At 40.0% G+C, this 15,292-nt stretch overlaps 1 protein-coding gene across 4 annotated transcripts in view; it reads right to left on the minus strand.

Annotated features, from left to right (window-relative positions):
• fhit (fragile histidine triad diadenosine triphosphatase) overlaps positions 1-15,292 on the minus strand; it is a 177,824-nt gene that overhangs the window by 106,759 nt on the left and 55,773 nt on the right. For all 4 annotated transcript variants that reach the window (XM_028999255.1, XM_028999254.1, XM_028999253.1 and 1 more), the window contains one exon: positions 10,130-10,245. In XM_028999255.1, coding sequence (XP_028855088.1) covers positions 10,130-10,235 — 106 coding nt within the window. In that variant the 5' untranslated portion in view covers positions 10,236-10,245. The remainder of the gene's footprint in view (positions 1-10,129; positions 10,246-15,292) is intronic.

The following is a 15,292-nucleotide window of genomic DNA, read 5'->3' on the forward strand; positions in this document are numbered from 1 at the left end:
GCAAGAACTATTTTTTTTATTTACATATTGCAAGAAGGGATGACATTAGACTTACATTAGGAATACCCAAGTGATACTGAATACAAAGGACTTTGGTGGGTCACAAGAAACCTGCAGGAAGGTGTGCTTCAATATTTATAAAATGTTAATGTGAAAAACATTCATATAAAACAAATATTTATAATACAAGAGTGCAATGGGTTATTCTGATGTGTCATAGGAGTGGGATGGGACAGGAGTGAAAAGCCACTCCCATTTCACCCTCTTGCCTGAAACACAATGTGAATTTTGAGAATAGTTACTTATATAATGGCCATTGCCGCTCCAAGGGTGACATTATGGATCAGCGGCTTTTGAAACAATGAATGCAACTTGTTAAATGTTTATGAAGTTGGTCCCATTCAGAATGTGCACTGACCTTTACTTTGTCCAGGAAGCTTTTGAACATTGTATTAACTCCATTTAGACAATGTATTTTGAATACGGTCCCTATTTAATGCCGGATGCACACCGTAAGGCCATTTAAGGTCAGAGGTTCAAGAATTCCAAAGTTCACTTTATTCCAAATGACTCACACAGGGAGAATACCTGGCTTGGCAGCTGAAAACTTTCATTAAACTTTCATGCGCTCTAGTGAAGGGCCGGCTCATGTGCAGTAGACACTGTCTGATGGCCGTAATTTCCTCTCCAGCGCGGGCAATTCTTTTGCTTTTATTGGAGTTCCTACTACCCCCTCACCGTAATGGAGACTGTGAGAAAGCAGCAATAGGTGGTAAACAAGGATTTTTCCTTCCCTCAAGCAGAGATGCAGAATAAACCTGGTTACATCACTAATGTATTTGTACTATATCAATTATTCTATTACACCAACCTACAGAAAACCATCATATCAAATCAAGGCTCTCGATCAGCTCTTTGTACTGGCAAAAGGATCCTTTTAGAGTGATTTAAACAAAACCAAATGACTTGACACTGAACAAAAAAGGTTCTTGTGACAAGTGTTTAAAATTGTATGGAAAAAATGTTCATTATAAATGTTTTAAATATTGTTCACCATGTATGCTGTCATCCACGTGTTTAAAGAACTGTGTTCACAAAAATGAAATAGTGTTTTTCTCCTGTAGAAGTTGGCAAAATGTTACTTAAAAACATTGCCACATTACGTTGTGTGCATTAATAATAACCTTAAATACATTATCTCTGATAAACAAGCACAACTTAATTCAATTGCATATTTTTTATGTGCTCATGTGACACTGGAGCACTGATATGCATAACCCATGATGATGCATTAGTCACTGCTTGAGTTATTACCAGTTACTGTGATTTACTACTCTACACTTGACAGGACTGCATTTGCAGGTCCTACTGAAGTAGGTCCTGCTAAAGGTGTGGTGAGGTGAGAGGGAACAGGTGTAAAAGGGCAGTTTCCTGCCAAAAGGCTGTCTGAGTGAACAACAGATCTGTGAAAAATGGAGCGTCGGCGCACGTCTGCGAGTGGGAACCAGTGAGGAGAAGGGATGCCTTCGGAAACCGTCCGGAACAGCAGGGGATGACCTGCAGAAGTGAAGGTCAGTGGACCTGTTTGTGTTCCTCCTGGGCACTGACAGGCTGATGAAAGGGGCCGATCAGAAGGCCGCACCCCCAAACAGAGAGGCTGCGCAGCGGGACGGACGTTAGACCACAGTTTCTGATTAACTGACACATTAACCCCACTCCTTAAAAGGGAGGTCATGGCGCCCTTTACCCTAACATCACTTGCCCTTGTACAATGCGGAAACACACATGAAAGCCACTGCTAATTACTACAGCAGCCCCGCCAGCGATGGCTCTACAGTTAAAAACACCAGTAAGAACCAGTGACACTGCATCTGTACAATGTGAATGTCACACTGTCACAAACTGATTGGCTGGGACGGTAGACGTTGTTGAGCTCACTGGCATTTTAAGACTGAATGCCTGGTGAGTTTAGCAGGAGGGAAACAACTACTCTTGTTGCCAAGTCAGCATGATTGGCATTTACTGAGGCTCTCAAATCGTTATAATTAACTTACTATTATTTGTTTGCAATAATTAATTGAATCACTCAGTGTAGTGGTCCCCAAACTTTTTATCAGGAGCGTGTCTCCAGTAGCCAAGAACAAGCTGCCTCTAGAGGGTGTCTAGAAGTGGAATTCAACTGTTGCAAACACATGATTAGAGTATGCACTTTAATGGACAGTGTGTGCTATACCACCTCGATCAAGGCTGGCACACACTAGTTATTTAAGTATTGTGTTCATATTTTTGAGTGACTGACTATTGATATTAATTTTGCACATTACACATTATTCATTCTGTGAAAGCATAAAAAGCAGACAGCTGAAGTGAAAATGAATCAATAAACTGTCTTGACCTCGGTGTTGAACATGACATTTTCTCAGTTTGCATTCATTAAATGGTTCGGTTGAGCTTAGTCATTGTGGTAAAGGTTTCTTTTATTTCATAAATAGTCAGGCAGCTGATTAAGTCATTTAATCTTTAAATCCTTCCATACTGCCCTGCTGGACCTGTTTACAGCTTGCCTAGTCTCATTAAAATCCTAATTATAAGCAGTATTGTATTTCAAGATTGCATTCATTGGGGTCAATCTGCCTATGAGCAGTAGAAAATGAATGCACTCAATCAGTTCATTTGGATTACAAGACTAAAACATATCATTTAGGCCTCGGTTATTTTGGATGCAGTGAAAATAGCATACAGAGACACCTTTATTGAAAGGTGCTGGATTAATAAAATTTGCATTATGGTGAGACTCATGAATACATTGATTTGCTCATTTTATCATGTCTTCAAAATTGTTGATTTTAATTAATAGCTACAACTACAGGGCTTCTGTTCATAATGATTTGCTTTCCTATTATTATTACTAAAAAATGTTTATTTGAAAGATATAAAATTATCAAACAAGAATGTTATAATAATTTTCTTCACTTCAAGAGACCAATAATAGAAACCAGAAAGTCATGCAATTAGTCTAAAATTAGTAATAAAAACATGCTGACATACCTTATTTGTAGCCTTGAAATATTTTTTTTTTTATTGCGTCCACCCAACTACAAAATAAATACTCTCCAGCCTTTAACGTCTTCATTTACTTTGAAACAAGAGAGAAATCTGCTAATCTGCTGACCGTTTCACCCAAAACCAAAAACCTTTGGGCCCCACCAGGGACAACAAGGAATCACTCATTTATTGTTAATTGAATAATTTCATTTGCATTTTCTGACATGCATGTTCTCTATTTCTGACATAGTTCATAAACAGATGAATCATTGGTGGTGAATCATTAGTTGACACTGAAACATGACAATCAATTGCAAAGTCACTAATACAGTAGGGGAATTAAAATGGTGATTTTTTTATTATTATTGAGTCAACAGAGATGTTATTAAGCGTAACTGTTTTTTTTTTTTTAACTTTGCATCCAAGCCCATTTAGCTGCAGCAATCAGCCTATCAGCCATGTTTATTCGTGATGAAACTGTTGTTGGAGCAAGACACTTCAGGACACTTCACACCCACAAGTAACGCTCACATTTGTAATATATCAAGTGATTAAAAAAAATAGCCACTTACCCTCCTCCATGCCTATTGTCTCAGACACAGACCGCAGCCACCCACATGCAGTGCAACACCCCCACAGTCTCACTTTCAGCATGTTTGTGTGATCGTATTGACCCCACTGGAAAGGCAAAGGTAGCGCAGCTGTTGATGCTACATTCCATCGTTCGACCAGCTAATGGTTGCTTGTACATTTACAATACCCATAAAGATGCACAAAACTGCGATGCATGTGAGGGGAAATGTCAGAAACTTTCAAAAGAAAGCAAACCTTGATATGCAGCCTATGACTTCACATCTGGATAAATGCAGTCACGGGGATGATGAATTATCAAACAGACCCTCAAGTCAAATAAAGAGCATCTTCCACTCTTTTCAAAACTAAGTTAAACATTGATGCACCACATCTGAATGCTTTAGTATTCTTATAAAAAAACGTTGGATTATAAAGAAGCTTTTATGATGCACTATAATGCCTCTGGGGATGATCATGGGTTTTTATGATGCTCTATGCATGCGGTGTATGTATGTAAGTCTTGCTGGTTTAGAACATCTCACGTGTATGGGCTGTTTTTTAGAACAACGAATGTGAATAAATGAGAGTGTCTGTTTGTGTGTGTTGGGGGAGGGGTGCAGATTAATAGACTATGCAAACATAGAATCCCTACAGCTGGCCCAAAAATAGTTCGGCAAGAGTGAGGTGGTACTCATATGTTTTAATAAAGTCTCTATGACCTTTTGCAATCACACTCCCATAATGATGATGTTGCTTCGAACTTTTCAAGCGACTTTTCAGAGCTAGTGATATGCTAGTGATATCTATCACATCTACTATCAATGTAGATGCTCCAATTTTCATGATGATGGCCTAATGATTATCCACATGGTACATGGTTTTAATATGATATGAACGTAGCAGTGTAATATGATTAGAATTAGAGTAAAATAATCCTTCCATTGTGATACAAACTTTGAGATGTTTAATGATATACTAAAATGGTATATCATTTTGGCATGTGATGAATCCACGTTAATGCTGCAGCCACCCCTGGTAAGAGGTTCTAAGAGGACCCCTTAATCAGGTTCACCAACACCCGCTGTGTGAGCCTAGTGGCCCCGGGGTGTCAAACAATTAATCATACCAGTCAGCAAAAAAACATTTTTTTTCTATGTTCTTACATAAGAGATTGGCAAGAGTTCACAGACATCATCTTCAAAAGAGGTTATCACTGCTGGTATAAACAATTAGGCAAGGCTATATAGATACAAATATCTAGTTAAAGGTAAGGCATTTTGCTCTTTTGTTTCCATAACTGCTCTTTCAGCACAAATTACACTGCGTGTCCCTCTGAAGGCGCCTGGGAAACATTAATTGGCCTAAATGAAAAACAAAACCAGCATGGCAGAGTAAATGTTTCATGGCCTAAGCATGTTGGAAAGGGGATTACCCAAGGTGGCGTTGAAGCCCCCCGTTCACTTGAGTTCATGTAGGTGGTTTTGTGCCCCGATGTTTCAAATGGACACAGCGAAGATGAAAAGGTCGCGCCTCAACCCTTCCTCCAGCGCAGAATATGCAATGACCTGATTTTTCTTTCCTCTCTCTCTCTCTCTCCTCCCCCTGCTTATGGTTCCCGGCACAAAAACACAGTGATCCATGCAGCTGAACGGACGTGCGGGGCTTCGCTCGCCAGGAGCATCACATTTCTGTGCTCCATCAGCACAGCCAAAGCCTCGGGGGGGGGGATCATACACCACCACATCACAGTGGAGTTAAGACACACAGAGCTGTTTTAAAGGGGAAAAGCTGACAATCTGTCAGGAAATGGGATAGGAGACTTGTCAGAAGACATCAGACGGGCACAACATAGCCCCTTCAGTGCATCGTCCGCGCAGACACGAAGAGCCAGAGCTCAACAAAAGCACCCAAACAAAGCCTTCAGAGACTCTCTGCCAAGTGCTGACAAAGAGCCGCGACATCCTGGGCGGAAAAGCACAAAATTCCAATTTCGTAACGTAACGCTTCATATTGACCGGACTGGAAGGCATCTGTCAAATACACGTGTGCCGTGTCTGAAATCCAAAATATTCCAAACCTTTTGATGAAATCTGTAGCAACAAGAAGCTGCATTCACTTGCTGGCTTCATTACAGAAAAAGCCTTGGTTGAAAGTTTTGGATAAAATGGCTTTGGGCAGCGTTTGCAGCTTTTTTTTGTTGTTGTTGTTTCATTATTTGTGCTCTTCATGTTGCAGGCTTAATGATGTTTTGGTTGCTCGGTTTTGTCCTTTGTAGTCTGTTAGTCCGTTGCAATCATTTATACATTTATTTGTATCTACAGTATGCTATGATGTCTGTGTGATGTGTCTGTGGAGTTTCTGCTCTGTGAAGCATTATATATAATAATTTAGAAATAAATACACTGAAAAAGATAAAACGGTCATTATCCGTTTTTCCATGTCATACGAGGAAGCACCACAAGAGGGAGCTGTCTGAATGAGAATAAGTTACCTTGTATATCATATATGTCTTGATCAGCCATAACCATCATTATCTCACTATACTGGCACCTGCAGGTAGGTCGGGTATATTAGGCAGCAAGTGAATAATTTGTCCTTGTAGGGGATACATTAGAGGGCAAGTTAAGTGAAGTGAAAGTGAAGTGATTGTCACACGTGATACACAGCAGCACAGCACACAGTGCACACAGTGAAATTTGTCCTCTGCATTTAACCCATCACCCTGAGTGAGCAGTGGGCAGCCATGACAGGCGCCCGGGGAGCAGTGTGTGGGGACGGTGCTTTGCTCAGTGGCACCTCAGTGGTACCTTAGCAGATCGGGATTCGAACCAGCAACCTTCTGATTACGGGGCCGCTTCCTTAACCACTAGGCCACCACTGCCCCACCACTGCCCCACTTAAAGAGCGAAGGAATACAAATAAACATATTACAACAAGCGGAAATATGTATAAAGTGAGATGAATGGAAGAGAAGATATAAGGGAGCAGCTGTGCCATTGCTGACCAAGTACATCCCTTCATTGAAACGGTATTCCCTGATGGCAGCCTCCATATTTTGGCATGTACTGGAAGCACAACCTCACATGACTGCTGACGCTTGGAGCCAGATAGCACAGAATAGCTTCAGACGTCTATGTCCTCAGAGTGGAATTCATGCCTTGAAAGCAAAAAGGGGGACCTACTCAAACTTATACATGTTAAATGTATAAGCTGCGCAGGACATGCAATCAGGACAACAATCAGGCAATCAGGACAATATCATCAGATATCAAGGACAGCAATGAGACTTCAGGTCACCCAAAATGAAGTTCATAGTGGTCATAATGTTTTGGCTGACAGGTGTATGTGATTCCTGTAGACTATAACTCTTACACATATAAAATCTATCTTTAATCAGTACTTTTTGTTCCTCATTATTAAAACAATCTATTATCGTCGGTCTCCTGCTCGCTCACCTCCTCTTAACAGTATTTGCTTTGTAGAATCAGGCTGACTGAACTGTGCTCCATCACATCCATGGCAACTGTGCAAATTTAACTACATGGGAGCGTTCTGATAACTTCATTATTTTCTAATCTCCAATCTGCTGCACTGCAAAAAGCAAATGTTAGATATCGTGCAACTAGTATATAACTGGCATGTCATGTCAGACTTTTTCACACAGTGTCTCGCTGTTGGATCTTTCCTTTTTGTGAAAGCCTCAGAGGCAAAGGTGAAGTACTGAGCAGAACAGAGAGTTCAAAGAATGGCTCTGTGGTGCTCTGAGTGGCCTGACTGTGTAAAAACTGATCATTAAGTTGTCCACCACTACTTAACCTTCCAGTGAAAAAGAGGAGAGCAAAGAAATTATATTTGATGAACTATTTACGAATGTTATTTAATAATGTTCAGTGTTATACCACTACTGTTCTGTAAGACTGCCCGCTTTCGGGCTATTTGAGTGACCCATTCTTTCATCTGCTTTACAGGCCGAATATCAATCATCTCAAGACTTTAAGTAGAGTCACAAAAAAAGGCTCCAGCATCTACCTGCAGCACAGTATTCATGGGTAAGCATCAGCAAATGACAATGACCCAAATATTTAGGCAGTTTCAGGCAGCAGTGACACAAATTAAAACAGAAAATTCTTGTTGATATGTAGAGATGTGCTACAACTCTCCCAACTCTGTAAAGTAATTAATGAAGGATCTCCTACAAGCAATAGTCTGATGGAGAACAATATTGTATTGCTGCTCAGAGAACAATAGGACAACAGAGTTTCTCTCTTTGTTTTATTATTATTATTATTGTTGTTATTGTTATTATTGTTGTTGTCATTATTACTATTTAAATCCCTGGGCTTTTGTGTTTGGTTTAAGCTCAAGCATTTACATATAAATTATACTGCATTGATAAGATACTGCTTTTTTCTCTATCTGCATAAGTTAACACAGACATATAAAATTTCATAAAATTTCCATTTTCAGAGCAAGATATGATCATTTAAAAAATATTATTAGTGTCTTCAGATTAAGTGAAGTTACTCCTGATTATACCTTATTGTGAGAGGGCATTTTACTGGCTGCTTTTTCAGGTCACACATAGTGCTACTGATTACACATGCACACATACAGGCGTAAAAAGAATTCAGCACTCGAAATACACCTTCAACTGAGGTGATTTTCTATTCATTATTTTAATTTATCCTCAATCTTTCAGCAAAGCGGTAGCAAATCTGCTCTGGAAGGGATTTTTTAAAAAGAGCTGAGAGCGAGATTACCATTAAGATAGATCAGTGAGACTATTTAAAAAGAACTGTAACATTGCAGGTAAGAATAAAAGAACATAAAAAAAATAATAAAATATATTCAAGATTTGTAAAAGCCTGCAGGTACCAGCACCTGGCCTCCGATGAATGGCAATCAAAGAAAAACGGTGGCGGTTTCTATTGCAGGTTTTACACCGCACAATCCCGACTGACATAATGCGTGCAGGAATACAGAATTTTACTCCCTCTTCTCAACATCAGACTTTGAACCAAACACATTTTTGCTTCCTTATGAGTCACAGACCCAGATATTCACATATATGTCAAAAACTGTGACAATACTTAGCGAATTAAACAACCAAAACAGAAGAATAATGAAAAAGTATTGATTTGGAAACACGAGACCTTGTACACAATTTTTAAGTGGAATTTTTTCCAGCGCAAATCCATACATTAAAAAACAACTTACAATTACTTAAGTTAAATGCCTGTCGGCTGTAAATGTTGTCAGCTCGACAAGATGTAGGAAAGACACACACACCACCTTTTCAAATTACTGCCCTCTGGAAAAAGGATCAGATCCGTTAGGTGTAAAACCAACAGATTGAAGAACAGCTTCTACCCGTGGGCAGTCAGAATGTCAGATCACTGACATTCTCCCATACACACAGACATCCCGCTGCTGCTACTGTCTAACACCGTGTGCAATATCTTGGCAAATGTGCAATAGTTTCACTCATTCTTATTAACTAGAGCCCTAGCCCCTTGTATACGACATACTATATTTTTTATTATATTTATAATGCCCTTGCATGTACACCGTCTCCCCCCAATGTCTCCTGTACTGATTCATACTGTCTTTGTTTGTACACTTGTATTGTGCTTTTATATCTTGCACTGTCACTTTTCCTGCACCTTTGGGCAACAAATTCCGTTGTCCAGGCAACCGTACAGTGACAATAAAAGGTATTGAGTCTTCATACTATAAACAGGCCAGTTCATGTGAGACATGTAATGACGCCCATCCCAAGCCAGTACTGATCAGCATACCACAATAAAAATAATAAAAATGTTTAAAAAAAATTATGCTTCAGGTGTAATATGTATAAGTTGCCCGTTACGTAATGCAACGTCAACATTTTGGAAATCTAAAATCTATCTAACTGAATAATAGTTTTTTTACACCCTTACCTTGAGCAACTTACATAAAAGCTCTATTGTTCATCATGTAGGGGGCAGGTGCCATTTTATTTTAATATAGACTAAACTCATTAAAGTCCTCCAAAAACAGCTAAAATACTTTACTTTAAAATTTGTTAATTTTGTTGCTGCAAATTGATGTGTGATGGGCCCTAGTACTCTGGGCCCTGTGCATAAACAGGCTCAATCTTCAGTGACCCCTGAAGTCAAGTTCCCTAGCTGGAGAAAAAGAAAAATGTTCTTTTGTGCAACTTTACCTGGAAACTTTTCTTCTCTTGTTCCGCAGTAAACATCTGCTTATGCGACCTTCTCGTGAGGTCAGAGTGAACTTAACTGTTGCTGAGCAACGCTGTCAGCGACACGGGCGTTGCACCGAGCAGGGAATGTTGGGCTGAGTGCTGAGTGAACGGGAGGGAGCGAGAAAGAGCAGAGACAGAAAAGATGGAGGAGTGGGGTGATCGGGGGGTTCACCTCCTACCTGGAAGAAGCGAGACGGCCCCGCCTGCTGCTGAATTAGAGACTACAGCCTGGAGGATCCTGAATTAGTCAGAGTGAAAGGATACGTCCAGGGACCACTGGTTTCCGATTGACCAGCGCGAAGGAGAGTTCTGTCTGCAAGAATACTGCTGCGGCCTTGATGATATGCTGGCCAAAGCGGAAGGTAGCCATTGGTGATGTCCTGAACGAGACAATATGCAGACAACCATAAGATACAAGCATAGTTTACCAGTAAAAAAATGGTCATATTTCCATCACTGACCCAGCTGTAGTTTAGGCAGAAGAGGGTCATGTGACCAAAGCTATGTGTTAAGACAGGATGGTTTTAATTAAATAGCTACAATTTAAATTAAATACACCACAGTTACTGACAAGCATGGCCCACATGTTCAAACCCAGTAGACAGAACTAGCTCACTGTTGCCAAATTGGACAGTTTTGGACTTGACTATTTGGAAGAAAAAAAAAGAATAGGTACTGAGGAGCCCATTTCTTACCTACTTACAGATTTAACTGTCATGAGTACTTTTCTTTTACATTTTTAGATATTTTGACACGTGTATTGTTTGGAATTTTTGTGACAATCTTAGTTATCTGGCAACATTGCAAGAGGGGATTTACAAAATCCAGAAAATGCAAGAAAACTGTCAATCATGCCAACAAGCTCCTCCTTTTAATATACTTATATACTTTAAATGCTCAGGCACAAAACGATAACTTCTTTGATATGGTTAAGTAAACTGGCTTGTCACTGTGATCACCCCGTCACTATTAATTAGACTCCGTGTGCATGAGCAATGCTAATGGCGTTAAATGAGGCCTCAGTGATTCTGTGGCCTCTCTGGCCAGACTCAGCAGTCGGCCTGCGGCCGAGATAATGAGAGAGTGTCTCCACCCTCACCGCACCCACAGCTGCTTGCTGCACACAGCAATGAATGACTGAGAGCACAAGCAAACGCAACGCAAAAAGTACGAAAGCATGCACGGAAATCAACCGGTTCATCAACATGTTAGATACGAACAATTCTGCAACGGACAATAAGCAATCAGCTCGCCGCATAGGGCGCATCAAAACAATGCCCCATCCGAACGCATGGGGATTTTCCTTCAGGTTCTCATGCCTGAGGTGTGCACAGCACACTTACAAAATGGCAGAATGTGTTTAGTCTTGCGGTCACAGTAATTGCGCTTTTTTCACGATTTCCACAGTTCACGTCATGTCCTGCGCTATTAAAAGCGTGCGCTTGCTCAGTTTCCTGCAGAGACCTCTCCCAGGTCACGCGTCTCATGTTTATCTCTAACCCGAGACCCAGCCACAGCGTGTAATCGGCGAAATCCAGGAGCGGCTCTCCTGTTTCCGATGCATTATTTTCCCACCGATAGCATAATCCTTTAACAACACCCGAGCAGATAATCTGTTCGGAGCGAAAATCAGCTGAATGCGAAAGTAACTGGGGTGGAGGGGGTGTGGGGGCAGGTTTGACATGGAGGTATCATAACTGGTGGTTTGGACCTGCTCTCCAGCGTAAGTGAGACAGCAATCAGTGTCTACGAACAATGATGCCACACAGATCACCCACCCAGCCAGCGGGAAGGGGTCGGTTTAGTCGCTTTCATGTCAACGTTTCTCCATTTCTTGCATCAGATAGCATATGGCTGCAAGGCGAGAGGGGCCACCGCAGACTTTGTTTGATGAATAAAGAAACAAAAGACGGATCCCTTATTTATAACTGTTTATTTGACGGCGCCGCCTCGCCTGCATTTTTCACCAAGAGTCACGTTCGTGGTGCCGTAGGCTCTTTAAAATGCCATGATGAGAAGCAGTTCATTAAAAAAAATGGCACCAGAGTGAGGTTTTATGGGGAATCAACAGATTCATTTAGATATCCATTTAGATAAAACCACGTTTCAAATTCAACACTCTCAATCTGACCCTCTGAGCTAAAAAAGGTCGGCGCAATCAGAGTAAGCTACTGCTTCACGCACAGGTCCCTAAACAGGTATTGATCATCTCAGTGGCCGGACCCAGAATGGATGCTAACGGCCACAACTGCAAATCCAAACACAGCAGAGGTCACAGTTGGGTTAACTGTGGCCAGGAATATATAAATAACTAGGGCCATGGAAACATTCGGATGCTGCTGGAGTGAACTTGCATTCACAAAATGTTCTGTCCTGTCCTGTAAATGACTACGGTAGCTGGAAATGGCTGTTAATGAATCGGATATCTGCAGAAACGATGCCCATTTTCTGCAGCAATTAGTTCCAATTGAATGCGGTTCACTAATACGGGTGTATTACTCAAAAAAGTTAGATTATTATTCGAAAAAAATATACAGTTGAAAAGAAATAAGCAATAAAACACTTGACTAGTGGGTTCAGCTACATCACTAATTCTAACTTTGTCAAGGACTATCTCTTATCTGTTTTCTATGCAAACTCCAAAATGTGCTTTTTCATGAAGTACAAGGACACTAAATCACACCGAACATTTGAATGGTAGAATATGTTGTAAGTGGTTATCTGAATGTATCGGCATTTCTTTGTGTGTGTGTGTGTGTGTGTGTGTGTGTGTGTGTGTAAGCAGTGAGACTTTATACAGCTAATGGTGTGAACGTAAAAACAAAAGAAAAAGAGTTAAATCGTTTCAGCTCACAGTGAGATGTGGGCTACTGGTGAAACTACAGTGGTCTGAAAGAATCAGAATAAAAACAGTCCCATCCTTTATTCACAGGGAATCCAATTTAAAAGGACGGCGTAGGTTTTTCACTGTGTTGCAGATAGAGCAAAGCATGCTAAGAGGTGGCTTCGAATGAGAGACAGCGAAAAATGACTGTCCTTTTAATTAAAAAAAAGCTTCTTCTTTTTTTACAAATGTACGTCAGCCATGTTTATCATTTGAAGGCGGCTCTGCGCTCACACAAAGGTGGGAATCTTATTTAGATTCAATTTTCTGATCAATAGTGTCTAAACAGTAAAACTGTCAGAACGGTTCACACTTATCACTCTTTAATCTACTCTGTGCAAAAAGAATAGTCATACTGAGAGAATGGAAAAGGGAGCAGATCGTTTGTTTCCACAGAGAACATGTTCTAAGTGTACAGGAGAGCTAACGTACAATAAGTTGTAGAAATAGTCTTAGCAAATGCAAAAAGTTGCGGTCTCTGGATCATGCAAGAGACGAGTTTTGAATGTTTTTTTTTTTTTTTGTTATTTTTTGTTCAGAATCTGAAGGTGCTTTTTCATGAAATACAAGGACACTAAATCACACCGAACGTTTGAATGGTAGAATATGTTGTAATGGTAGAATATGAATATGAATTGTAGAATAAGTTTTTTGTTGTTTTTTGTTCAGAATCTGAAGGTCTGCTGAATACATGTGTTTCCACTCTGTTGCATCACTGTTGGATGACTGAATAGTCACAGATGCATTCTGGGGGGTTGCCACACCTTCAACTGCATCAGGACACCTGCAGTTTTTTTCTGCACTGTTCTCTTCAGAACCAGCTCTTCTATAAGCAGCAAAACAAGAAAACTACTTCCGAAAAATAAAGAGAAGAAATGGCTATGGCCGTTTTGATCTATTAAACATGAATTCGCTCCATGCAGAAAATTAACAGATTTGATGGAGAGCTAGAGATGTTTTCTCTTGTTCTCACTAGTTTCTCTCCGTGGTGCAGTTTCTGGTATTTGATTTCAAATTTTTGTTCCTTTTTGCAGATATATTTTGGATTTTTTTTTTTTTTGGTCTTTCTCATATTTCTTATCTGATTAGTTTTAACACTTGCATGTCTTTTAAGGATTTGCCAGATTAAAAAGTGGAACAGGCAAATTTGGTTATATTATGAAAAACTAATGTGAATATCTTTTCACTTAAAAGCATTATTTTCACACATAATTTTCAGAAGCAAAGGTGAGAACACTTTCCAGTTGAGATAATTAATTTTATGACAATTTTGTACCATAAAAGTGATTTTTAATGGATTTATATATAAAAAAAACTCAGCAGTAAAGAGTTTATTTAGGTGTTTTCAAAAAGCAAAGAGCAGCACAGACAAATGGATGTTCATTAAGTTACTATGCAAACACATTATTCATTATTCCAATCTGGAAAGGCAGAAAACAGCAAACATTAATTGGTTTATTTTTATAACAGCGTTTCAGCAAGGTGTCGTGGTACAAAAGCACGACACTCAGCAAGGGTGAAAAATCTCCAGCCTGGTGTTCTCCGGTAAAAGGCAATAAACTATCCAGGTCAACTACACACAGCGTAAAAATTTCAGGCCCCGGCCTCGCGGACGCTCTTGGGTGACTGGGACTTCTTAAGGGGCCTCTGGAGACTCATTGATTACTTTGTCACTCTGACCTTTGTCATGATGGAGGATTGCGGGATATTATATACATTTAAACTGCAGTGCTATTGCCAGAAATGCCTCGCAGACAGTCGTGTTCTATGGAAAAAGACCATGCTTGCTTTCAACCTGCAGACCATCTGTTTCAGGAAGCAGATCGGTGACAAAACCAGTGGCCTGACTCGTTCATCAAACAAATAACTGAACATGAGACCTTTTTAGTTATGTCTAACAGTGACACATGAGATGTAGCATATGTCCACAGCACATGGCCTAATTGATTATGGGAAATGTGATTCTTCATAAGAGGCCAAGCGCATTGATTGTCGTCACCTCTCTGAGCTACAGTATGTGATCTATAAGGTCAACTGTGCTGAAGTAAAGGACAAAGAGAACAGTGAGAGGATCCCATGTCTCAGGAGAATAATCTTCACAGCATAGAGTCAGACAGGTGACGCCCCGTAAAATAAACTAACCCTGTAAACACAGTTGCATTTTTTTGAGTAACTAGATTTACACTAAAGGCATTTATTGCCTGCAGATTATTTTTAAAAAATGACCATATCATCTCCCCATCACTCTCACTTTGAGCATCTTTCACACAATTGTCCCCCTCGTTTAAATTTGAATTTATGGCTAGCTTTATTCTTAAGAATTGATCATTAATTAGTTACATTTTTAATCACTGGACAGCACTAATACTGAGCAATATACAATCAAATCTAATCAATTAGGTCATGGAATCCCACTTTAACATGCTATTGCATGTGCTATACATATGATACACTATGTAACCTAAATTCTAACCTCTAGCTCATAACCTCAACATTAAGCAAATCAGGCACTAGAACTGCAAAGCACCGGACTGAACAATACA

Source organism: Denticeps clupeoides, chromosome 12 (assembly GCF_900700375.1).
Source record: "Denticeps clupeoides chromosome 12, fDenClu1.1, whole genome shotgun sequence".
Taxonomy (NCBI): Eukaryota; Metazoa; Chordata; class Actinopteri; order Clupeiformes; family Denticipitidae; genus Denticeps; species Denticeps clupeoides.